We start from the raw sequence: 25627 nt of genomic DNA, 5'->3' as shown, positions 1-25627 counted from the left end.
CGAAAAAAAAAGGGTTTACAAGAAAAGAAGATCCTTTTGATAGAAAGATATCGATCAACATTTCAACAGAGAAAGAAAATATGTTTTTATTGTCCAAAGGTTTTATCCGCTACAGTCTAATTCACATAGCTATTTAATGAAAATGAAAGGCTGTCGAAGACTTAGGCGGAACTAGTTTTCCTCACCTATGCTACTGAGACGGATGGTGCAGGGGCAGCTTCACTGGCTGCTGCTGTAGGTGCTACTTCGGCTGATGAGGATGTGGGGGCAGCTTCACTAGCTCCTGCTGATGAGGGTGCTTCAGAAGCTGTTGCTGAGACGGCGCCAGTCTCGATGGAAGCAGAAACAGTCTCTACGATACCGGTAGCTGTCACAGAAGCAGTGATTTCCTCAGTGGAGTTAGCTGTTGGTAGTGGGGAAGTATCGATTCCGGTAATATTGGCGGAATTAGAAGGTTCGGTTGATGGAATAGTAGCGTTTTGAGAAATAACTTCAACACAACCTTGACCGTCTGATGTAACAGTGAAACCGGGTTTACATGAGTAAACTGTGAGTAACAGTGTCATGTCAGCTTCATGTATATGTTGTATCGTCATCACGTAAACTCACCATCACAGACACCGATAGAACAAGAAACTGATAATACACCAGGAATGGCAGTACAATCGAGACCAGTACTGATAAAGAAGGGGTATTAGTTTATGGTACGAAATGTGGACATAATTCTGTACTTACCCAAGAGTGGTACAACCACCACATGAGTAGAGATCTTCTTGAGATAAGACACTGAAATCATACATTAGCTGATCAGTACTATTTATGTTTGCTCGAGATTGTTCAGCTTACCATTCGTAAGGAGTATCAGCATTAGATTGAGCTAATTCTACATCTGTCATTGGTGATACTGGACAAGCCATTTGTTGGGCAGGACATCTTGCCAAATCTTCTAGGGCACCTAATGGAAGTGGTCCGGTACTGTTAGAAGCGGCAGTAGGAATTGGTTTTTTCTGATTCAGAATGTCATCACGTGAAGTTAGCGCTTAAGACCTATAGTAATCCGACCTATGTTCATACATACATAATATACAAATGTATAATACTTACGACTTTTCTTTGACCACCTGCACTTGGAACAGCACTGACTGAAGCTGAAGGATGGGCATTTGAACCTGTTGATCGATGATATCTTTGATGATCTTGATAGTATCTTTTAGCTAAACCTTCTTCATCACTTAAAGTTGGTGTTGGCATGGAAAGGACTGAGGTTGATAAGGATAAGAGGGAAACGATAAGGACTTTTGAGAAGAACATTTTTGCTTGTAAAAATTTTTCGGTTTTTCTTTGAGGTTGCTATGGGGTTAAAGTTATGGGTCGTTTAGGTTCTGTTTTAGGTTTTGTCGTTAAGTGAGTCGTTATATGGCTTATTGACAAGAAGGTTGGATGTGAGATTGGTGTTAGGAGCCAGATGAAGGAGGAGATGGGGTAGATATAGGTTTCTGTAGATAAATGAATGACTTGAAGTTTAATTATATGAATATAAGTATGGCTATGCAGAGCTGATGGATAGTAAAAGAAAAAAGAGATCCAATCGAGAAGACGGGGGGAACCAACAATGTTTTACTGAAGGATATATGTGACAAAGCAAAACATCAACATGAAATCAACGCACAACCTCTCCTTCATAGCATACATGTTCATCCAGATCCTATATCCCGATAATTAATAAGAAAAATGAGGTTGTTATGGTGTATTTTGCCCATATTTCATCGACCGAGACGGAGATGTTGAAACCCCCCTACAAAGAAGCAAAAAGTTCGATCAAATCTAGGTTCTCTTTGAGGACATTGCAAGGAATGGCAGGCAGCAAAAGATTTCTTTTTTTGCCCATTCACAGGAACGAGAACAGAGTACTCGTGCGTACACACAAGAAAGCAATGCAAAGGTATCTTCTGTTGTCTTGGCATCAAACGTAAATAAACCTTTGTTGATCAGTTCATACTGATCTAGTGCCGTACTAAATACACTAAATTGAACAAATCTGGACTTGTACAGCATGTTTTATAATGAAAGGACAAAAGGATGTTTGCGTTGTACTGTAATTTGATGGTTGATGCTTGATAAAGTGGTCAGTGCGTGTATATTATTCAGTTTCATCAAAGGAACCCTCTTTATTGTGTTGTTGTGGTAAGGCGAACCATGCATCTGAGTCTTTACTGTAGCTAAAGTGCCTAAAGAAGGGCGCATGATCACTCCTAATTCTATGTACAGATTCTAGACCGTATCAAATCGGATGTAAAAGTATGCTTTGGATGCTGTTTTTTTTTTTTTTGGCTGAAGTAATTCTTACTTATAATCAATACGTTGTATAGGTCATCTCCATGCAAAAAGCAAACATGAAACAGTGACTTCCATACTCATGACGTATTGTTCTGAGAGCCAACATTATCTCGTTCGAGTTCAGTCTTCTGGCTGTTTTGCACGGGAGACAAGGTATAACTTCAGGAAGCAGTGAACAATACTTGAAATGAGAATCTAACGCCACAGCGCACAAACCACCAACAACCAAGATTAAAAAGGGCGGATCATTATTTGCGGGAACTGATGCAGGAACCATCAAAAGTTTTGATATATTCCATTTGCTTTACTTTCTATGCAAGTAAAAAATCAGCAGAAGAGTTGAATGTATGAGGATGTCTCGGATGAATTTGCCAGAACCCTTTTAACAGCGTCGAAGGCAAAGAGAACCAGGAGAAAAGCGATCAAAGCCCGTTTCATGTTTTCGGTAAAATCCAATTGTTCTGTTCATATTCAGCTCGCCTGATAATAACGTGCAAGGCAATCTGCTGAAAACAAATACTAGACACGCAAGCATGATAATACAAGAATAACAGATACATGGGTTCGGGAATATGACTTCAACTATAAATATATGATTAAAAGCTACAGATTTTATTTGGTTGATTGACTAAGTAATTGTCCATTTCACTATGTTTGACGACAACGGGTGTAAACGTCCGAAAATGACATATTGAACTAAAAATACCTTAAGCTACTACAACGTAACCGATAGCAAAGTTTTGTTCATCTGGAATTGGACCTCCACCATTAAAGTTTGTGGCAACAATAATTGAAGTACCATTGATACCTTTAGGAAGGTTAACTGTACCTTGACCATCATTACCACTTTGAGTTAATGGAGCTGGAATTGAATACATATCAGCTAAGAAAGTGATGTGTACATCTTGACCCAAGTAAACCTTTGATGAATCCCAATTAACAGTAATTTCATCTCCGGCGTTGTGAGGGGTCGAACCCGAAGTGAAATTTGCTGTGAGTGGTGGGATTGAGTGGAACTTAATAGGTGGATTAGATGAGGGACAGTTGAGGAAAGGTTTAGCTAATGAATATGCTTGTGATGCTGTTAATGGAGTATCGAAGTTGACAGCTAATTATATCAAAAAGATAATATCAATTAGTAATGGTATTGAAAAAATCACAAATACACCTTTGGACATTTACCATTGAAATAGTCAAGACCTAAGAATTGTCTCAATAAGGAATTTTGTCTAGCTTCATTACCTATAATTTCAGCTCCAGTTTGTCTTGAAGGTGAATCGGTCAAATTGGCTACACCACCAATGAAAGCACCTTCACCAACTGTAGTAATAACTTGACCAACAGCTAATAAATCGTATGGTGTATTTACTGGGAAAGTATAAGTACAATTTTCAAAGCCTTCTCCTGCAGCTTCACTAAAGATGAGAAGGAAAAAACATTTAGCTAAAGGTGCGCTTCCGTTAGTCAATGTCGAAGAAGAGGTAAACTCACTTGAGTACAGTGAAATGAGCGATTTCTTGATCTCTGAATAATTCAAGATATGTTCTAAAACCTTGATACCCGGCATTATTGAAATCTTCATCCGTGAAATTCTTTAATCCTTGATTCCAGTAATTCAATTCAAGTGATTCAAGATTTCGAGCGAGATTGATACTATTTGAAGAATAGAAAACTATTAGGAACGTAGCTGAAAATAACCATCCGATAACAACTCACATCTCAAAATCCAATCCTTGTAATCCTGCTCTCTTCCATTTAGATGATCTGACGATTGGATTAGCCGTAGCAAAACCTGCTAATGTGAGTGCGATAGCTGCTGAGGTCTTCATGGTGGATTTGGAAAATTCAATTTAGTATTTACAAGATATGTGATGCTGATAAGATACTGGATATTGCGACATAAAGGTAAACAAGTGGTTATATATACAGGAATTCTTTTCATGTATCCTCTAAGCTGGATATACTCATGTAGTCAATCGTACTTAGATCGAAAGTCCATTCCAGCAATGCTGTACAAGAGAAACATCTTAGGCTATTGAATTTCTACACAGCGTCATAAAGCGTCACAATCGCATTCCTCAATCAATATTGCGTGCGTCGTATTGCGTATAGCTGATGTTTCTATTGATGTGACGACGAAGTCTCGATGATCGGAAAAAAAGTAACAGTCGAGAATAATGTCAGAATTACGATAAACCTATATCAGATATACTTATTTGAGTATGTTCTTTGAGCCTTTTGTACAAATCCTCATATGATGTGTTCACGCTTACGAAGTAAAACCATCATCGCAAAATAATGTCTATAAAAGCTGTTTGAGCTGGGCGGGAGACGAGGATCGCCTTCTCATCAATACGATGTTGGCTGTGTTGGAATCTGATGTTTCGGCAACTCGGCTTTTTGAATTAGATGAAATGGTATTTTTGTGCTCATGATGACTATCTTTAGACACAATTTGTGTAAGGATGCCAAAAGTGACTAACTAGTCTAGTAGTTGTGTCATGACTATCAGACAGCGATACATATGACGAATACATTTTTTACTATAGTAGAAATTTACAAAAAGCTAACCTCAAGCAGAAGCTAAGAGAAAAATATGAGGGAACAATGTTTTGATGGGCCTCCACCGGGGCATGATCGATCGAATCCGAAAGAGTCGTTCTGCGATCGAGTAATAAGATGTGGAGGCTGATCAATGTAAATCACAGGTACAACCGTGAACGTGTTTCGCGAAAGCTATTTGCGTGGTAATATGTATTGACACCCCACCCCATAGCTTCATGGCTGAACAACATGCCTAACTTGATTTTACTTGTTGACGTCGAAAATCAACGAGAGGAACAACGGTTGTAACAAGGGCTGATGGATGTTTGACATAAATCATAGATTGTTTAACATTTCTCGAACTGCTCTGCTCAGATACCACTTCTTAGTGACTCAAGTTGATAGATGTGAATACCTCTTTCTTGAAAGATGCTTACAGTTATACATGTTATGCTATAGGTCAACGGTATTACCGACTGATATATGACTGATTTTGCTAATAGACCGAAGATTGACTTGTAAATCCAGTCTTTCATTCGCTCCTAGCCACCAATGGTCAAAGACAGATGTGAATAAGATTTTCACCATGTCCTCCTCAAAAAAACCCCTATTGCTTTCGGAGATGTCAGAAAAATCTACCGGTCCCGCTTGAAAAGCAGTTACGGACCTGCTTGCCAAGGTTTTTTTTTCCACTACGGCTAGAGCCTGATTTATCCGACATTGAAGAAACTGCCGATGGAAGACAGCGAGAAGCGCAAGGTACAGTTAGTAGTAGCATGCAGCAGGATATCACTAAGAATTAATTGCGGTAACTGACGAAACCATGCAAATCAACCCATACGAAACCAATGATTTGCGTCATACAATAGTCTAGTGCCGAAAGGAAAACCAAATAAAACGTATCATTTGGTATATCCTTCCTGAATAGATTTGGTTTTTCTCCTAGCATGTTGCCTCTAAAAACGTCGTGAATTTGGCATAAATTTTCTGCAATATAATACCAAATACGAAGAGGTAACGTTAAATTCGTATGAAACCAAGAAATTTCAATCGATACATCATCATCCATCTTTTTGTTGACATGTAATTTGGGGATTACGAATATCGTTCAGTTGAGCAAGCAATTAATTTGATATGGGGAAAATGAGGAGGAAACATGGAGGTTATGGGTTCAAACCCACATCGTTTTTGTCCCCATAAAGGGGAACCAGGCAGTGAACGTTGAGTCACAACATCAAGACATATCGTAATGTTTTAGCTTCACCTGATTCATTTTTCCGAATACAAGAATTGGATCTCGTGATTAATTTTGGTTCCTGGCTCAGGTGATTCAAGAACGTAAAATCTTCAAGGGGGACTGACTTTACTACTTGCAACAGTCATACCTGATATCGATAATATCGGGACGATCAAAAGAGTACGATGCCGCACAGTAAAAAATGTTTTTACTAAAAATGGGATGTCATACGTGAGTGAAAATAGAAACAGCCTCCGTACATAACTTCGAAACTCGTATGGATTCCCCTGCTCCACTCCATATCGCCATATGATAAACTATCAGCTGACAAGCTAGAAGATGTACTTTAATTAAAATTGGTGGGAGCATGCATGCAAGTGGATTGTCATTAAAGTTTAGGCCACAGGAAAAAAAAAAAGCTCTTTCTTTCTTGAATTACAATTTGGGTTTCCGACCGCAGCTGCTGGTAAAGTAGCGAAGATTCCCTTGGACTCACTCGGCAGGTTTTCTTTCATTTTTGACTGGATCGTGTCTAAGGGGATGTTGATCACAATTAAGAGAAAGAGATCTAAGGGGTGAGGATTTAGATCGCTTATTCCAATACGGAAAAAGCCGGCGGTAACGATTTACCGGAAAGTCGTTTTTGGTTTTTTTTTTCCATGATCCAAGCCCTTCTCACAACCAATCAAATTCGAAAATCATCTGTTTCATCCCAAAAAATCGATGTTGGAAATGAAAAAAACCAAATTTCTCTGTACTCAACACGTAATATCGTTACATACTACAAAACAGTATTCACAATTCACCGGCGGCAGTCCCGTAGTGAAAACCTTCAGTTCAACGTAAAAATGGATGAATTTACATTATTCGCTTGAGCAGATGCCGCATAATTGAGAGTCATACGTCATGTAAACCAAATTATTTGGTTTTTTTTTTTCGCTGGGTTTTGGGATGTTTTGTTTCCCGTTCCTTAGCAGTTCAGACGAGAGGAAACTCCTCTTTTCTTCCTTGTGTCAAGAGTCGAACGCAGGGAATAATTGACTGCTACCCTAAGACATCTTTTCACACATCCGCCGGGAGATCGACGCCTCCGACCTCATTTAGCGGTACCTTATTATCAACTGACATAAAAATCGCCAAGTTTTATTTTTACATACATACTCCCCTCCCTGATACCTCATATCAAACCTCTGATATTCTACAGTACTACTTCTAAATGCAGACAAGTAGAAAGATCGGTAAATGTTGTAAAGTCAAAACCCCCAAAAAGGTTCCTGAGCAAAAGGGGCCAAAATCAAAATCAAAATCAAAATGGAACTCCAAGCAAAAAAAAAACAGGACAAGATTGATCTAATTTTTTTCGTGTACTTGCCCCATGGGTGTACGACTTGGTGTAATCGTCTAGACCCGGGGTTCCTCGATGGGGATCACAGATCATTTTCAGAACTCAACAAGGTAGGAATGGAAAAAAGGTATAAAGAGGAGGAATGTTTTCTTTTGATGAACACTTTTTCCCCAACCTCACTATTTATTCTATTCAACAAATCGACTCCATCCCTTCTATCATCTCTTTATACCTTTCAATCTATCAATAAAAAACATCCACAATGGCAGGTGGTGCAGTAGTCTCCGGTGGCAGTGGCGGTAACCCACTCCGAAATGGTTTCATCAGACGAGAATATCGTGAGTTTACATGCTACTCCGATGCCTACTTCTTCTCATACTGATATATACTGTTCCATAGTCTGGGCTTTCATCCTCGTCACATCCCTTTTCTTCTTATGGGGTTTCGCATACGGTCTCCTTGATGTCCTTAACAAACATTTCCAAAATGTATTGGGTATCACCAAACTTCAATCAACTGGTCTTCAAGTCGCTTATTTCGGTATTGGTTACTTTGCGTGAGTTTAATCTCATTGTCACTCTTATAAATTGCATCTAACTTAGTTCTCTTGCTTTGATAGTTACTCCCCTGTCGCTGGTGAAGTCTTGAAGAGACGTGGATACAAAACCGCTATCGTTATGGGTCTTTCACTTTACTCTTTGGGTGCTATCCTTTTCTGGCCAGTAGCTAAATTCTCCGTCAACACCAAAAACCCTCAAGCTATCTTTGGTGGTTTCGTCATCTGTACTGCTGTTATCGCATGTGGTTTAGCTACATTAGAAGTTGCTGCCAACTCATACGTTTCAGTTATGCCACCACACAACGTTGCCAACTTCAGATTACAATTCTCTCAATCTTTCAACGGTGTAGCTTCATTCACTGGTCCTTTAATCGCCTCAAAATACTTCTTCGGTGATGGTAACTCTGATAACCTTACCAACGTTCAATGGGTCTACTTAGCTGTATCTGGTATGGGTATGCTCGTAGCTTTAGCCTTCATCCTCACCAAATTACCTGAAGTATCTGAAGAAGCTCTTCAAGCTGAAGCTGAAGCTCTTGCTGAAACCCATGGTGGTAACTCTAAAGCTTCCGAACCATTCTACAAACAATACAGAGCTATTACTGGTTTCGTCGCTCAATTCCTTTACGTCGGTGCTCAAGTTACTATCGGTTCATTCTTCTTAAACTATACAGCCGAAAACGCCCACATCAAAGATTCAAGAGGTTCACAATTATTATCATACGCTCTTATCATCTTCACCGTTGGTCGATTCGTCGGTACAGCTCTTTTAGCCGTCATCTCAGCTCCAGTACTCCTCGCTGTGTACGCCGTCATGTGTGCCTTATTATCAATCTTAATCGGTTCTCTCCACGGTATGAGTGGTGTCATCTGTTTAATGTTGGTCATGTTCTTCGAATCAATCATGTACCCATGTATCTTCGTATTAGGTACCTCAGGTCTTGGTAGACACACTAGACGAGCTGCTGCCTTACTTGTTGTGAGTATTTTTACTTTCTCTTGAATCGTTGTAAACATTGCTAATAGCTTACATTTCTTATAGATGGGTGTATCTGGTGGTGCTGTCTTCCCTCCAATTCAAGGTGCTATTGCCGATAAATTCTCAACCAGAACTTCATACTACCTTGTTGTCCCATGTTTCGTTTACATTGCTCTTTGGGCTGTATATATCTGGAACCAAGATGGTAGAAGATTCGGTGTACCTGCTGCTGGTGAACTTGAAAGAGAAATTGAAGCTGCTCAAGGTGGTGTTGTACCAGCTGCTGCTGTCGGTGCTCTTGGTTACGCTGGTGGTAAACAAGAAGAAGAAATGTACGAAACTAAAGATCAAGTTGAAAACATTGAAAAAGCTCGATAAGCTTTTTTTTTTGTAGTTTCTATGTCTTACGATGATAGTAGGAATATGGACATGATTTGGGAAAAAATCAAAAAAATCAAGATCTGATCTTGTTTAATATATTTCAATGGATTAGGGCTGTATATAGTTTATGTAGCTTTGTTACGATTTTTATCAGGTATATATATTTATTGATGCAACATAATTACTTATTCACATCTATCATATGGCCATCAATTCATATAATGTATGCGCAAATGTCAGTCATATCAAACAAGTAGAACCTATAACAACCAAACTTGTTATAATGCACCACGTTCTCTGGCCTCCCGCAATATTCTTCCTCTAGGTCCTGGTCCAGCTTCATGTAGGACTTCATTCCAGACTGTCTCTGTATCACAACTTGACACACTCATTCTTGACGAGGATCTTGAATAAGGTGATTCGGGTCGATGTTTATGACTTATTGCATGATTTCTCGAAAGAGACGATTTGGCAGGTATCGTTTTTGGTAAAGTTGTTAATACAGCTAAAGCATTAGCTCGAACATCGGCCATCCTGAAACGATGTAAAATAATCCAACAATCAGTCAGTGTCTTCATCTACAATAGTGCAAACACAGCGTTGAACTCACCTCAATCGGTAAGCAGGTGGGGTGAGACCTTTACCAAATGTTCTGTTGACATGATTTGAACACAGTAAAGCTATAACAATATTAAGGAAATGGAAACCTAAAACACTAAAAGCAGCTGTGGAAAACTTGTGAAGATTTTGTCTTTCAAATTTGATCCATTTTGATTTACATCCTGGTAGAATTGTCCTTGGATAACATCTTTTGGAGTATGTCGCGTCATCTACCATGGGATGTTGGTTAATTCATAATGCTGATATAGATATACCAGATCTGACTTACGAAGGGGATTATAGTACCCGCAACAGCTTAACGAATTTTGTATAGTCAAACGTTCACTATCATCTAAGAATTGACTCCATGATTGATTCAATTTCCTTTCTAGCTGTAATGCCCCCCTTTTGTATGATGTATATCCTACTAAACATAACGATAATACGATAGGCCATAATAATAAATTGTAAAAAGCCAGTATGGGTCTAGAATTGAGTAAAACCCCAGTAAAACCAATGAGACCCGTGAATATGCAAAGGAGTGAGGCGAGCGTGAGGACTATACAGAAGTCAGCATCGTTTAGCGAGAGATCTGACTCACATATCACAATATCCGGATCTGCTACCATGGTAACATCACTGTGTGGATTCACTATTCCGTCAGCGAATGGAAAGTTAGAGTAGACCTACCTCGACCAAGTATCAACAATGCCCATGTCAAGCCTGCAACACCATACGCAAACACCTGAATGTCAGCTCTGGACATTCAGATTTATTACTCACAGTCATCACCGACAACAATAGAACCCATTTGTATCCTGTCCACCTCTCCTTCCTCCCCTTTTCAGCTTCTTTGACCTGTCTTGGAGCTGGAAATTTATCTGTAAGTTTCTCACTAACATCTCTACTGGTAACATTGGTCAATTTTCCGTCCTCTTTCCAGAAGGCTGAAGGATAAAATGGTACGGCTAAAGTTGATGTTGAGGAAACTGAACTTCTAGAAGAATTCGAAGTAGCGAAAGAAGTAATTGATCTGGTTGACATAGCAGGTGACGAAGGTGTGTTTATAGAAGCTGCAGCCGAAGAATGAGGACGGGATTTTGAAAAAGGGTTTCTCAATGATTTTAAACTTGATAACACGCTATTTGGTCTATTGATACCTTCTTGTATACTACTATTAGGCGTAGCTGAACTAAATGATCCCAAGGTACTTTCTCCTGTATATCTTCCTGATGAGCTGGATCTTGAGGAATTTATACTTGGTGGACCACCTTTAAATCTTTTGATATCTAAAGGTAACGGAGGTACAGGTCTATCTCTACTATCTCTAGGGAAGAGTGAAGAACCATATTCAAGATAATCTCCTTTACTTGCTCTTTCACCATTGGAATACGATTTAGGATCGGTTCTATTCCTTCTCAACGCCGCTATAGAAGCCGCTGATTCAGATGATATACTTCTATTTTCATCATTGGATTTTGATCTCGAGAATTTAGGTGCAGGAATTCTACTAATATTATGACGAGTAGCCTGAATTGGACTATGAGATAAATTGCCATTCGAAGGAATCAACCGTATTGTAGGATTTGGACCTGGATAATCCCTTGGATTTAAAAGTGGTGAAGGCCTTGAATACCTATCAATAACATCATTGTAGCCTAGCCCCAAATTCCTTCCATCCCCTTCATTATTAATGTTGTTATTACCGGTGACATGGATATAGGGCGATAGTAGAACTGGTGAATACGGGATCTCTAGTTGAGGTAAAGGCGAATTTGGGTTTGGCGAACGTCTTCGAAGTCCAGCGTTGTCAAATGACATTTTGGTAGCGATCTGGCCAAGTCATACATTGTTGAAGAATTCCTTTTCTTTACAATATCGATAAAGTCGAAATATCTGCAAGTTTAACCTTTATTTTGGCATATTGTAGATTTCTCATGGAAACAATCATAGAGATCCAGCCTGAGCGCCATGCCAGCCGTTCCAGCAAAGAAGTGAGACAATCTCGGATCGTCAAATATCATGTTACTATGCTTTAGCTTTACAGACCCGGTTGACGGACGTGCTATCTAATCCTCAACTTACTGTACATAGGCTATACGTTGATGCAGTTCGAAATACCAGCAATTCAAGGGATACCTTACAGTCGCCTAACTACCTTACAGCGAATAATCTAAAATGGACAACTAAGATGCGATTTCAGGATGTCAGGCACGGTTTGGTTTATCAATAAGGAATGAGCAGTGACGTCGCATTAGAATATTGCATTATATTCTGTCAACGCATTCTATTTTCAGTCCCCGTTATAAGATAGTCAGACGTCACAATCTGAATCAGTCAACTGAAAGCTGCATACGCGGTGAGAACTTTTTGTACAAAGCTATATGAATCCCAATGTCAGCATGCATTCTTTCAAATCAACCACCAGTGTAGAAACCCGGATAGCAACTTAAACAAGATGGCAGATATCGACAACGAGAAAGTGAATGACATTGAAATTGGTATTGTCGGAAGTGGAAGTATGGGAGGGGTAAGTTATGATTTACAGCTTCTTGATGGATAAGCTATAAGGACTGATGGGTTTAAGATAAGGGTATGACTTTACTATTCTCTCAAAACGGATCAAGAGTAGGATGTTACGATTATGAGAAAGAAGCGGTTGAGAAATTGATGAAAGAAGCTAAAGAAGATGAAAACGTTGATGAGAATCTAGTTCACGGTTTTACATCTTTGGAAAAGTTGGTTAATGCTTTTCCAAAAGCATCAAAAGATGAAAAAGATAAAAAGCCTAGAATAGTAGTTCTTAGTATGCCTCACGGTAAAGGGGTGGATAAAATTGAAGATCAAATCTTACCATTATTAGAAAAAGGTGACATAGTTGTAGATGGTGGTAATGAATGGTGGGCAGAGACTGAACATAGACAAGCTAAAGCTAAAGATAAAGGTATACAATGGGTAGGAATGGGTGTCAGTGGTGGATGTGAGTAAAGTAATCCTTCTTCTATACGCCCCCCGACTTGTGCTTCAGCGCTTTTTTCGAGTGATATGCTAATATGAGATATAGATCAATCCGCTAGACACGGTCCTTCAATGTCACCAGGATGTACTAAAGAAGCATGGGAATACCTTAAACCATACCTAGAAAAATGGGCAGCTAAAACACCTGAAGGTGAACCATGTGTTATGCATATAGGACCAGGAGGTTCAGGTCATTATGTTAAGATGATTCATAATGGTATTGAACATGCTCATTTATCAATTTTATGTGAAGTTAGAGCTTTATTGCACTATCAACTTGGTTTATCAAATGATGAGATTTCAAATCTGTTTGAATCTTGGTGGAAAGATGGACCATTAAGAGGTAATTTCTTGATTGGTATTGGATTCAAAGGTTTAAGATTTAAGGAAGGTGGTGGTATCGAGCATGCTCAAGATGGTATTGTAGAAAAGATCGAAGATAAAGTTACTCAAGATGTTGACCTATCAGAAGTGAGTCCCTTATGACACTTGCTGGCTACGACTATAACTACTTAACTGATTTATCCTTGCACGCTCACAGGGCACAGGTACATGGTCTGCAAAGGTGAATACCATGTGTAATCAATAGATGCACAGAAGGATTGATGCTAATCATTTTATACAGGAAATTGCCGAAAGACATGTAGCGGCACCAGCAATCGCAGCAGCACACCAACTTCGTATAATCTCCTCGGACAAACAAGAAAGGTCAAAAGTTGCTGATAACCTAAACTTACCACAACCGTCAAAAGCAAAAGAAGCTAAACTCGAAAAGGCCGAGAAAGATAAATTACTTGATACAGTACACACTGCGGTTTATGGAGCTATCTTAGGAGCTTTCATTCAAGGTCTAGATGTAAGTTCTGTTTCGATCGTTTCCACATCATACGATGACATGTTCAAGATGTGAGGCTGACTTATAACATGACAATAGATCATCACCAAGGCATCTCAAGACCAGGTACGTAATGTTCCTCAAGAATATCTTTCAAGATGACTAACGATACGATATCGACTATGTGTAGAAATGGAACGTCGAATTGGCCACTTGTATCAAAATTTGGAGACAAGGATGTATCATTCAGTCAGGTAAATCGTGATCGTTAACATCGATAGTGAACATTTTTGCGCTAACCTATCTTCCCAGATGCCATTGCGGAATTCTTCCTTCCTTTATTCGAGAAATTCGGTCCCTCTGAACCACTCAACATCTTGAAAAGTATTCCAGAAATAGCCAAAGAGTTGGCCAAAACTTATGATGCCCAAAAGAAGCTCTATACTATCGCTATTGAAACAGATGCTGTTGCACCAGCCCTAGGTGCTTCCCTTGAATACATCAAATCAATTAATTGTCGTGATCTTAACACCAATTTCCAAGAACTCGAGTTAGATTGTAAGTAATTTTTCCATCGTAGCTACAGCTTGATGTACTGACGCACCATTTTTGCAGACTTTGGTCATCACAATTACGATCTTAAAGGTAAAGCTGAGAAAGGTCACGAGAAAGGTAAATACCACACAGAATTTGCTAAAATGCCAGGAGTTTAAATGTATATACAATTCTGTATCTATATCACAAGTTATTATGTATTCATGCTACAATCTACGACTTATACAAAAACGAATCTACTGGATCCATGAGGGCACTTCAGGAATTTGTTTCCAAGCTTCTTCCCAACCCTCAGTTTTACCGTTTTTGGATGGCTTACCGAAAATAGCAGTAACCAACCAAGATTCTCCCGGTTCAATTTCACCTACTAAACTAGGTAAAATACCTCTTGAGAAAATGACATTTGAGTTTGGATCGATTTGAACTAATTGACCTTGTCGTTTACCATTTGAACCTTTATAAGGTATATCGACTAAACCTACTGCACCACCTGAAGTTACAGCTCTTGACCAACCTTGTTCTTGATCACCACCTTTTGACATTAAACCTGAGAAAGATTGAATCAAAGCTCTACCATCTTGACCTTGACCATAGTTGGTCCAACCACCTTCAGCACTTAACAATTTTCTATCAGTTTTGATTTTATGTATTCTTAAATAATAGTTTGATTTTTCATTTTGTGGTGGTAATAACCAAGTTTCAACCTTAACATCTTTCCATGGTTTCCATTTTGAATTTAAATGTACTTTATCTGAGCCTCTACCTATAATTTTAGCATCGATAGGATTTCTTCTAATTCTCCATGTTTCACCATCACATGATTCTGTACCTTGTGAAATATCTTTTAAAGATAACATTGAATCAGGTGATAATTGACCTAAATCCATATCTCCTGTAGGACAACAAAATCCAAATGAAGATGAATATGAGAATTTACAATATTTTGCTGGTCCATGTCTCATTGCATAATGTGGTGCTTGTCCAGAAGATAGTAAAAATGTATGATCTCCTTGTCTACACATTATATGTGAGGGATCAGGTAATGATTTTGTTAGAGGTAGTAAATCTGTAGGCCAAGATAATTCCTCAGATGTCCAGAATGGATGTGAAGCTGGGGCTGCAAGACATAAAAATGCCTTCATACACCAGTATGGTGAACCTGAAGGTAGTCTGACGTCAGTTTTTGCTGTATAGGAATTGTGCAGAACCAACTTACCTGGAGCATTATAATTTTCTGTCATATTCATATTGTCGAATCTATAGCCAATGTTCAATGTACTGTCACTTCTAAAAATGTCGTTTGCGTCGTTCCAATATCTTAAGTGTCTAAGTACTAATCCTTTAACATGACCCCAAGTCAAAGGTGCAGCTGGCTCAATATCGGCTAAAGCCATTGTTGATGCAGTAGCGATGACAGCGAATCTATAAACCATTGATCGGCCAAATGGAATAGCGGCACCTATATCCAAATTATCAGTGGATATTTACTGAATACGACGATATGAACTCACCATCATCAGAGAAATAGTAGACGAAATCCGCTAAGAAATCACGAGCTCTTTGTCTATATTTTTCTGCTCTTTCAGGATCCGTTTTAGCAGCTAATTTTGCATAAATCATTTGAGCAGGTTGAATAGCGAAACTTGAACTATAATAATCTAATTGTTTCACATCTTCAGGTCCATCTCTACTCCAACCTGCAGAAGCAGAATCATTACCTTCTTTATCATGAGGAGGTAATTGAAATTCTTCTAATCTTTGTAAATCTTTTTCCATTTGTTCAGCATTATGAAAATCTGATCCAACTGTTCTTAAAGCTAAATTTGCGAATACTCTGAACCATAGCCAGTTCGCTAGAAGAGTTTTTCCATTAGCGGAAATCCCATTAAATCGTTTCCCAATGATTCCAGACTTACTATCAGGCATTCTTTTACCTATACATGATTGTAAAAATGCACATATATTCTTTTTAGCTTCGGGATTTTGGTTCTGCAAGATCTTCATCAGCCAAAAGAACCTGAAAACCAATCTGAAAAGTGATGACTTACATCGTAAAATACTTCAGGTGCCATGGCGATAGCGAAACTCAAGGGACTCATTTCAACCATTCGTTGATCTTTGTCCATAGATTCTCCCCAATATTCTTCTCCCTTAGGATCAGTACCAGAGTTAAAACCTTTGACCCATCTTTCTGCTCCCTCGTATTTAGCTCCTCCAGCAAGTAATGAAGCTAAACCCCATAATGGTCGAGCAAAAGCTTCTAAAGCAACCGCCTTTACATCATAATGAGTAGCTGTACTTCCAATATCTAACAATGCTCCTCCTTTAGAGGTATGAGAAGCCAGTGGATCCAATACTACCAGTAACAAGTCAGTGGATATCGCTCTTCCTAATTTGCGTCTGACTTACAAGCGATACAGCCTTTGATAACATCGTCTCTTGTCTTGAACGGGTTATCGAGGAAATCATTGGTACCTAATAACATTCTGTCAAACTCGGATAGGCGGTGTGTCTATTTATTATGTGCTCGATACTATGCTCAAGCGATTATTGCTTTGAGTGATGAAACTCATTCTAGCAAGCAATGTAGATAGATTTCTTGTGTTCGACATATTTATGAACAACAATTTCAACGTTCATGCGGACCGCCTACCCGGGCCGAACCACGCTGCATCATCTGAATCTATAAAGATCCATCTGTCAGCAGTATCAATAAATAGCATCCACTTATGAATTGCAGGGTATATCAAGGAAGATGACGGTAATATCTTGAACGACTTAAAGAACCCTGTGAAAGATCCGGTGAAAAGGAGTCCGGTACCCGATCGTTTTCAAACCGGGGGGGTTTCCTTGTTAGCAATTTTGCATTTGTTTTCAAGCTAATCGAACCCGTTCGACCGGCGGCAGTGAGATGCCAAATAGATATTTACTTGTTGTTAAAAAATGAAAAGGAATACTTGGTGGTTCTCTTTCTTATGACAAAATATTGTTCGTTTCAATCATAATCACCAAAAAATCATAGACAAATCATACAAAAAATGGGTATATTCACAAGGACGAGGTCAGACAGTGAGGAGACTCTCACCGTAAACAATCAGAATATTCAGACCACGAATTATGGTGCAACAAGGACTATCAGCGATGATCTGGAGGATGCAAGCCTTGCCAAAGATGTGGAATCAAGACCTCTGGACATGGCACAGATAACGCTATTGAGTATGGCAAGAATATCTGAACCAGTGAGTAAAGCTGGTTATGCGGAATACAGCTTATATTGATATACTGACGAAAGCCTTGTAACAGCTCACTTTCGGTATCCTGTTCCCATTCGTACAGCAAATGATAGTCGAGACTGGTGAGGTATCTGTTGAGAATGTAGGATATAGTGTTGGTTTCATAGAAGTTGCCTTTTCAATCACACAATGTCTTTCTCGTAAGTTTAGTGGACCTAGCTCTTTAAGCCGTGAAAAATGGCCCGCTAACCATCAAGTTCCTTACAGTGCTATACTGGGCAAGGGCAGCAGATAAATTCGGTCGTAAACCTGTATTATTAGCATCATTATTCGGTGCATTATCTGCAACAGCATTATTCGGTTTCTGTAAACATGTTTGGCAGATGTATGCATGTAGATTTTTAGCAGGTGTTTTCGGTGGGAATGCTATGGTTATTAGAACTTTGTTTACTGAGAATTGTGACCCATCTAATCAAGCTACAGCGTGGGTGATTTTTTGTTTTTTTTTTGTCTCGTATCACTAAAACTGCGTACAGGAGACTGATCAATTAAATTCCTTATCTGTAGTTTCGCATACTTTGCTTTTGCTGCTAACATGGGAGCTGTACTTGGTGAGTTGCCATAATCTTTTTCACTTTATCAGCAGGATTAAAGAAACAAGCTAATGAATATCATTCGTAGGTCCTACACTTGGAGGATACTTTGCAGAACCAGCAAAACAATGGCCAAGAATATTTGGTAATTTCCAATTATTCATTCATTATCCTTACGCTCTACCTTGTATTGTATGTGCGATATACATCGCGTTTTCCATGATATTCTGTGCTATATGGTTAAAGGAAGTGAGTCGGGTGACGAGTGTCTTATAGCCCCGAAAACCTCAAACTGACGTCTAGAAATGCACTTCACCTGTCAGACACGTCCTAAAGAATGCGATAATCCACCTCCATTAAAGTCGGTATTAACCCGGAAGATGGTTGGAATGTTAGGAATTTATGGATGGACAGTTACAGTTGTTTTCTGTATCTACGCTTTATTCCCATTATATCTATTCACACCTATAAATATCGGAGGTCAAAGTAAAAATCCTCCTCAAATTGCTAGTTTAGGTGCATTAAATGGTTTATTCCAAGGTTTATGGTTATTAATCGCTTTACCTAAATTTGATAAATGGTTGGGAACAAAGAAAACTTTTATTATCATTTCATCAATCTTCCCTTTATTCATTCTTTCACCTGCTATAGCAAACATGTTCCAAAGATCAAATCATCCCTTATTGTCTCAGCTGTCCTTAGGCGTTTTCGTCACTCTGGGTTCTTCTGGTAATATGACTTTCAGTAAGTCAAGTTTTTTCCACCACTTCTACAGCCATTATATAGAGATTTGCTGATAAACCTGATTACCTTTGTATTCATAGCTTCAGTACAACTTTTACTCAATTCTTGCGCACCTCCAGGCGCTATAGCTACAGTAAATGGTATAGCAGTAGCTATATGCGGTATTGTCAAAAGTATTTTCCCAGCTGTAATAAATAGTATTTTCGCCATTTCAGTATCTAATCAAATAGTTAAAGGTTATCTTGCTTGGATAGTTTTGGCTGTTATGGCTTTTGGTACATTCATATGTGCTTTGTATGCTCCTGAAGCTAAAGTTGATTCTAACTCTACATCAAAGAATAGAAGAAGAGTTTTAGAGGCTGAAGGTGAAGAGGTTATGGAGAGTGGTCATTTCTAGTTTCTTTTTCCTATTTTCTTATGCATCTGAATTCTTACACACACATAAACATGAGCTGGCGGCTATCACCGCATCGGTATATTAGAATATCTCCACCATACGACGCGTCTGATTTCGGAAGTACAAAGGTCGATAAACACCTACAGATCTGGATGGATATCTCTTCTGTCTTCTCATTCAAGCAATAATGCGATATGCAGGAAAGCCAGGCCGCTACTCCTTCCTCAGGCAATACAGGAACCTATGATGGAGGATTTGAGCGAGAAATACAGGTAATATGTACTCCTGAACGGATCGCTCAGCGTAAACAACTGGATTATGATTTTGAAAGGTAAGCAAATATGTCCAACACACTACTTCAGATTCTCGTGCAACTGATTGATATTCCGCTTTTTGCCATCTTCTTATCAGTGCCGGTCCATCGAAACATTGGACTTTGACCAACTTCGATATCGGAAGACCTTTAGGTAAAGGTGAATACCAATCCAAGAAATCCAAAAATCGTGCCTTTGTTTGGGTTTGGGCTGCGGCTGATCATGGTGTTTATACTATATTACAGGTCATTTTGGAAAAGTGTATTTAGCTAGAGTTAAATCGAAAACGGATCCATTTATTCTAGTCTTGAAATGTTTGACGAAAGATGAAGTGATCACTAAAGAGGTACAAACTCAAGTTAGAAGAGAGATTGAAGTTATGCAACAATTAAGGTGAGTTAGCTGATAATAATTCGATAATATGTAAAGATAAAGCTAATCATCTTGACTCAGACATCCAAATATCATTCGTTTATATGGATGGTTCCACGATTCAACGCGTATCTTTCTCATGTTGGAATTAGCAGGTAAAGGTGAATTGTATAAACAACTTGCTAAAAAAGGTAGATTCTCCGAGAGAAGAAGCAGTCAAGTGAGTCATCAGATATAATATCCTTGAGTCTGTAATGCACCGGAAATGTCATACAATGACTGACAATCTCTTGGTGTGTCTCAGTACGTCCGTCAGGTGGCTTCAGGATTATCGTATTTACATTCGAGTCAAATCATCCATCGCGATATAAAGCCCGAGAACTTGTTACTTGGTAAGCTACCCCAACCGGTGTGGTCGTTATAAAGCTGACGCCCATCTTCAATATGTGACAGGCATGAACGGTGAGATCAAAATAGGTGATTTCGGGTGGTCCGTATATTCACCTCAGGAAAATAGGTCAGTCATATATTTCACCACTTTCAGACAAGCTCCTGATAAGTCGCTAATCATCAGGAGAACTTGCTCAAAGTAGCCAGAGAACGTTAGCTGGGACGCTGTCATACGTATCGCCTGAGATGGTATTAGGTCAGCCATATGGGAAAGCCATTGATATATGGGTAAGTCTCCGCTTTCTTCACCATTTCCACGTAGCTAACGTCTAACTGGCTGCTGTAGGCTTTGGGAGTCTTAACGTATGAACTGACATGTGGTGAAGAGCCTTTCGGAGCTGATACGTCCCACGGACCTAGATGTGAGTTCTTCATCGTATTGGACTTCCTTGATACCTATGTATTGCATGTAGCTGACTGATGGGAAATATTAGTGGTTCACCAAAGGATATGTAGATGTGACCTTAGGTTCCCCTCTTTTCTGACTACAGAAGCTAGAACATTTATCCAGTTAGTAAGTATAGATCAATTTTCATCATCCCAAGTATAAGCTAAATGGTATCCGGAAAAGCTACTGCGACTGAACCCTTCGGAAAGATTATCACTTAATCAAGTTGATCAACAACCGTGGATATTAAACCACTTATAACAATCCAGCAATTTGATCTTGCCTTCACTATACACCTATTACACTTTTTTGGGTGTATTGCTTTCGATTTCGCTTCTCCATTTACAGATGTTCCGGGTATCTGTACTTTTACGATTTATGCATGTAATGTATGTTTGAAGAATCTACCCTAATCTCAATCAATCAATAATCCTGCTACTCCCAAATATCTACGTCATTGACTATCAAGTACCGACAACACATTTATCGTATCAAGCTCAATTTCTACCAGTGCCAGGAATGGATTTCTTACTTTTACCATCTTTGGTCAATCTGTTCACACCCCCCACAACGGTCCAGCCATGATTTATCACAGGCTTGACTACCTTCGGTTGTTTTTTCACAATTTCCTTCTGCTTGACCGCCGGAACGGCCTGTCTCAATCCACCACCAATAGTCTCGGCAGATTGAACTAATCTTCCACCCGAACCAGGAATTACACGTGGAGTGCAGCTGTCCTCTCTGATTACCTGGTTAGACTTAATCCATGGATTGCTGTATCCGGATCCAGGAGTAAATTGAGGTTTTTGAGGTTTTTGAGGTTTTTGAGGTGATGGAGCAGGCCGAGACTGAATCGATTGAGACGCAGGGAATGAACTTCTTGCAGGGGTCTTGGGAGATACGTTATGATTTCCTTGAGCGGTAGAGGTCTTGGAAATCTTTGGCAGATAATGCTTCGCGGGTGTCGGACATTTGTACTCCATAGGAGATTTTATGTGGGAAGGGGTAACTGGACTGGAAGCTGCAACGAGTGGGGGAAATGTATCTGATTTACCAGTCTTCATTGCCACTGCATCGGCTTCAAAACTCGATTGACGGGTTCTGGGAGTTTGTACGATGTCGTCTGCTTCGTTGATAGCTGCTCTGGAGAGAGATGAAATGGCTGAGGTAGGCGTGGTAGGCATGGTGGTGACTTCCAAAGCGGATCTAGGTGAGGGGCTTTCAATGATATCTCCATAGGTATACGGAGCAGGTTGTTGGCATTGCAGCCATATATCTTGTGACAACTCAACAGCATGGGTGAAGTGAATATTGATCAAATTGGAGTGCGAAGATTTCCTTGAGAATTGCCATAATCCGCGACCGCCTTTACCTCCCCACTTTAGTGATTTCAGTTGAGGTAGTCGTCTTGCAAATTTCTTCAGATCGCGAGGATCGAGTAGATTTGGATCAGCTTCCGACATCCTATCTCGCAGTGATGTAGGGAGATCCGAAGGTATATCGATATAATCGACCTTAAGTTTGTATTAAAATCAGATGGATAAACAGCTGGGTCGCTCGTAACTACCAAACGTTCCAAGGGTAATTTAGAGAAGGAATTTGGGATGTTGAGCTACAACAAGTCAGCTTCCACCATAATTGATGAAGATCGAGTCGACGTACTGCTTGTGCTACTGAACCACTATATGACACTTCTAAGGTTCGTAGGTTGATATTCTTTGCCAAGATAGCTACCAAATCCTGTTGATCGATTTCCCAGCAGTCCAAACATAAACTCCGGAGGTTCTGTCCATTGTCCTTAATCACTTGTAACAGTTGTGAAGGAATTGCGCGCAGTGCCATGTCGGACCGGCAAGGTGAGAGTACGGTTGTGTTAGGCGGAGGAGAAAGGAGCAAGTGAACCGAGTGGATCTCTCGTCGTACGGCAAAGTGTTGGAGTTGAGTGAAGGGTAAACAGTGGATACTATCGAGATGATCTAGTATCCAGCTAAGATAGCTATATTCAGCTGGGATTCCACAGCATTGGGTGTGATTAACTCACGAGAACCGTTTGGAAAACTCAGGTATCACGATCTCCAATGATACGAAGCTTTGCGGCCATTCCTTTATGATTGACCATGTGTCTTTGCTCAAATGACCTAATCTCGTCAGCTCGAGTGTCATCCCGAGTGACACTTACCATCGACGCCATTCAATTTCAAGCTTTGAAGCGAGACGCATCCAGTGATAATAGTGTTCAAACATTCAGCTGTAAGTCTCGTGCCGGACGTGGAAAGCTCGATATGTTGTAATGAGCCTAGAGATCCCAGTCTGGTGATGGACCGACACATTAGGGCATCGAGGAATTGGGTTTCAACTGCGAAGCCGGTAAGTTTGGATGTATGGTTGGCAAGCAGAGTGAGATGACTGGCAATGGTCTTCGCCTGAATGATTGTTTAGTTTATACAACACGCCAGCCGAATAGGGAATGGGATGCTACTCACGCCTGTTTCACTCAAAGGCCCAATCTTCAGATCTTTCAAGTTGTCCCAGCCTTCACCTAAACCCCATCCACCATTTCCGACTACCGGTTCTTTGACATTCTTTGACTTGGTTTGTTCGGCATGAAGCTCTTCTGTTAGCGACAAATTTGGTGATATCAAGAGTTGAAGTGGCGGAGTGATACGAGGGAAGGTGTTCGTGGAAGAGTCGCTAAAGTCTTGAGAGGCATGAAGTGAGGGATGATCGAGGCAAAGGCTTGACAACTGGTTCAAGGATGATATGACCTGGGCCACGTACTGCTGTCAACCATTTAACAAAATATCGTAATTACTAGTACTCACTTCCCATAATGGTCCTCCTGCTCCAAAAGCTGCACGCCAATCTAGTTTCTCTATGTTTGGGCACAGGCGAATGATGTCAGCGGCCATGGTCCATACATTCGTTCGAACGTCGCCATCTAGATTGAACGGATAGCTGGTTCGTGAAGAAGGGAGATCGGTTTCAGTGAAACAAGTTGAATGCGTGAAGTATATCGTTTTCACAAACTGGCCATGTTTTGGATTGCTACAATTTTCGCATTAGCGGAAGTAGCGACAATGAGGAAGAAAAGTCTTACTCGAGTATAGCTTTGACTGTTGGCGAAAGAGCGAAAAATTCTAGATCATTTGGCAGTACAACGTTCACCTTCTGATAAGCTATTTTGATTGCTTGTAGGTGAAGTAGGCTATTTCCAGAATTGATTAATTGACATAGAAGCTCAGGATGACATTTGAGTAGACTTGGTACGAGAACTTGATGATCTTTCGTCAGTAGCATACAAGTTAATGTACTTGAAGATATGCAGTGACGCTTACCTCTGAACAGCTTTTCTCTATCTATCGAAGGCTCTGCTGAATTCATCTTGTCAAGTGGAAATTGGTAAGAATGAATTTTCGTAAAATGATCAATGGGTTGGAGAAGAATATTGGATCGAGAAGGAAAAGAAAAGGAAGAAAAGAATATGAGGAAAATGATACAGGGTACTTTGATTGTTGTACATGACAACAATGATTGTAGTTGAATCAACTATACTAATATACTAATATAAACGATAATTTGATGGTTGATTGAGTTTGAGTTTGATGGATTCTATTCTGATTCAAAGGGAAAGTCCGTGCGCATCAATCATATATCACATTTCATGTTATAAATGCATTCACGTTATCTAAAAAGTTATATTTGTGTCAGTAAATGTCAGATAGGTTCAATATATCTTCAGTGCAGTTTGTACTCACTTTACATACATATATACAATCACATATCAATGCTACTTTGCTCATATTGTGTTGTCTTATTATGCAACATACGGTTTATAATGACGGTAAAATGAGATCTAATTCCTTATTTGTGGTACACTGGGTTTTCTTGCTCTTTTATCCTCTAGTTCTTTCCATGGATCTTCTAGGAAACTATCCTTCCAGAACCCTCTATCACCTCCATTCCGTCCATTGCCGTCACCTTGATGTATGCGAGGTCCACCACCCCTGCCCCGGCCAGCTCCCCTATTTGAGAACGGTTGATTATGGCGAAAGTTTGGTGGTACATTCTGGTGAGATGAGGAGGTGTTATCATTCGGAGAAGTAGGATGGGGTCTCTGGCGTTATTTAGTAGCTGATCAGTCATATTGTTCCCTTTTTCTTCGATCTGATTCAGTCCTGCAAAGCATCAACTCACCTTTAATCCTCCTGCAAATCCTGATTGAGGAGGTCCAACTGGTACACCATTCGGATTACCTTCAGGGCCTCCATGATATGCACCGCCATGCATGCCTCCTCTTCCTCGACCTCTGTTTCGCTTTCCGCCTCCGACTATTCCTCTATAACCTCGACCTGATGATTCTCCTCTATTGTCTGATTGACCTGAAGGCTTTGTTGGAAGAGAAGGGGTTTGTTTCCCAAATGACATAGGTAAGCCACTTGCTTCGAGATCCATCTTGGGGTGCTTGTTGATGTCTAAGGTTGGGTAATATTCCAATGATAAACCTGGTGCTGTATTATACCAAGTCTGCAAAGATTGTTATTGAATTCTGTTCCCCAGTAACTAACTTCCATACAGGCGATCTAATCTGTAATCTTAATCTTATCGGACAATTGCATCAACAAATAATTAGATAACATGGCATGATGTGGACTTGATTTTCTTGTTTATAAAATAAGAAAGCGTCGCTTATAGAAATAGATAGAATAGGCTATTGCATGGTGAATTGATAGTCAATTTACATAATAA

General features: G+C 39.7%; 10 protein-coding genes across 10 annotated transcripts; 4 read left to right on the top strand and 6 right to left on the bottom strand.

The window, feature by feature from the left end:
* Window positions 1-185: 185 nt before the first annotated feature.
* On the bottom strand, window positions 186-1311 carry L201_001282 (uncharacterized protein; the record flags this gene model as incomplete). Its single annotated transcript, XM_066217072.1, has 5 exons — window positions 186-547; window positions 610-677; window positions 736-786; window positions 847-1007; window positions 1105-1311. The coding sequence occupies 5 exons, from the start codon at window positions 1309-1311 to the stop codon at window positions 186-188; spliced, it is 849 nt and encodes a 282-aa protein (XP_066073169.1).
* A 1733-nt stretch (window positions 1312-3044) lies between these two features.
* Window positions 3045-4166, bottom strand: L201_001281 (uncharacterized protein; the record flags this gene model as incomplete). The annotated part of the gene is made up of 4 exons (XM_066217071.1): window positions 3045-3445; window positions 3520-3752; window positions 3829-3990; window positions 4054-4166. The coding sequence occupies 4 exons, from the start codon at window positions 4164-4166 to the stop codon at window positions 3045-3047; spliced, it is 909 nt and encodes a 302-aa protein (XP_066073168.1).
* A 3559-nt stretch (window positions 4167-7725) lies between these two features.
* L201_001280 (uncharacterized protein) lies at window positions 7726-9379 on the top strand (the record flags this gene model as incomplete). Its single annotated transcript, XM_066217070.1, has 4 exons — window positions 7726-7801; window positions 7863-8019; window positions 8083-9001; window positions 9065-9379. 4 exons carry the CDS (start codon window positions 7726-7728, stop codon window positions 9377-9379), a joined length of 1467 nt encoding a protein of 488 aa, XP_066073167.1.
* Window positions 9380-9660: 281 nt separating this feature from the next.
* Window positions 9661-11803, bottom strand: L201_001279 (uncharacterized protein; the record flags this gene model as incomplete). Its single annotated transcript, XM_066217069.1, has 5 exons — window positions 9661-9916; window positions 9993-10212; window positions 10272-10541; window positions 10584-10668; window positions 10766-11803. The coding sequence occupies 5 exons, from the start codon at window positions 11801-11803 to the stop codon at window positions 9661-9663; spliced, it is 1869 nt and encodes a 622-aa protein (XP_066073166.1).
* A 637-nt stretch (window positions 11804-12440) lies between these two features.
* Window positions 12441-14548, top strand: L201_001278 (6-phosphogluconate dehydrogenase (decarboxylating); the record flags this gene model as incomplete). Its single annotated transcript, XM_066217068.1, has 9 exons — window positions 12441-12512; window positions 12575-12962; window positions 13047-13471; window positions 13542-13565; window positions 13626-13856; window positions 13935-13961; window positions 14026-14089; window positions 14148-14393; window positions 14451-14548. 9 exons carry the CDS (start codon window positions 12441-12443, stop codon window positions 14546-14548), a joined length of 1575 nt encoding a protein of 524 aa, XP_066073165.1.
* A 78-nt stretch (window positions 14549-14626) lies between these two features.
* On the bottom strand, window positions 14627-16875 carry L201_001277 (uncharacterized protein; the record flags this gene model as incomplete). Its single annotated transcript, XM_066217067.1, has 6 exons — window positions 14627-15549; window positions 15607-15849; window positions 15902-16243; window positions 16307-16379; window positions 16439-16746; window positions 16800-16875. The coding sequence occupies 6 exons, from the start codon at window positions 16873-16875 to the stop codon at window positions 14627-14629; spliced, it is 1965 nt and encodes a 654-aa protein (XP_066073164.1).
* Window positions 16876-17428: 553 nt separating this feature from the next.
* Window positions 17429-19357, top strand: L201_001276 (uncharacterized protein; the record flags this gene model as incomplete). Its single annotated transcript, XM_066217066.1, has 7 exons — window positions 17429-17629; window positions 17694-17823; window positions 17891-18107; window positions 18191-18234; window positions 18305-18465; window positions 18540-18960; window positions 19041-19357. The coding sequence occupies 7 exons, from the start codon at window positions 17429-17431 to the stop codon at window positions 19355-19357; spliced, it is 1491 nt and encodes a 496-aa protein (XP_066073163.1).
* A 194-nt stretch (window positions 19358-19551) lies between these two features.
* L201_001275 (uncharacterized protein) lies at window positions 19552-21142 on the top strand (the record flags this gene model as incomplete). Its single annotated transcript, XM_066217065.1, has 10 exons — window positions 19552-19688; window positions 19769-19830; window positions 19917-20064; window positions 20125-20263; window positions 20348-20435; window positions 20497-20560; window positions 20637-20721; window positions 20780-20855; window positions 20928-21007; window positions 21065-21142. The coding sequence occupies 10 exons, from the start codon at window positions 19552-19554 to the stop codon at window positions 21140-21142; spliced, it is 957 nt and encodes a 318-aa protein (XP_066073162.1).
* A 236-nt stretch (window positions 21143-21378) lies between these two features.
* On the bottom strand, window positions 21379-24262 carry L201_001274 (uncharacterized protein; the record flags this gene model as incomplete). The annotated part of the gene is made up of 8 exons (XM_066217064.1): window positions 21379-22395; window positions 22449-22493; window positions 22544-22868; window positions 22923-23004; window positions 23061-23304; window positions 23365-23646; window positions 23704-23753; window positions 24217-24262. The coding sequence occupies 8 exons, from the start codon at window positions 24260-24262 to the stop codon at window positions 21379-21381; spliced, it is 2091 nt and encodes a 696-aa protein (XP_066073161.1).
* A 472-nt stretch (window positions 24263-24734) lies between these two features.
* L201_001273 (uncharacterized protein) lies at window positions 24735-25333 on the bottom strand (the record flags this gene model as incomplete). The annotated part of the gene is made up of 2 exons (XM_066217063.1): window positions 24735-24995; window positions 25076-25333. The coding sequence occupies 2 exons, from the start codon at window positions 25331-25333 to the stop codon at window positions 24735-24737; spliced, it is 519 nt and encodes a 172-aa protein (XP_066073160.1).
* Window positions 25334-25627: the final 294 nt, after the last annotated feature.

The sequence above is a fragment of the Kwoniella dendrophila genome, chromosome 1 (assembly GCF_036810415.1).
Source record: "Kwoniella dendrophila CBS 6074 chromosome 1, complete sequence".
In the NCBI taxonomy this organism is placed as follows: domain Eukaryota; kingdom Fungi; phylum Basidiomycota; class Tremellomycetes; order Tremellales; family Cryptococcaceae; genus Kwoniella; species Kwoniella dendrophila.
Note: the sequence above shows the minus strand (reverse complement) of the source record. Positions and strands in the feature narration are given on the sequence as shown.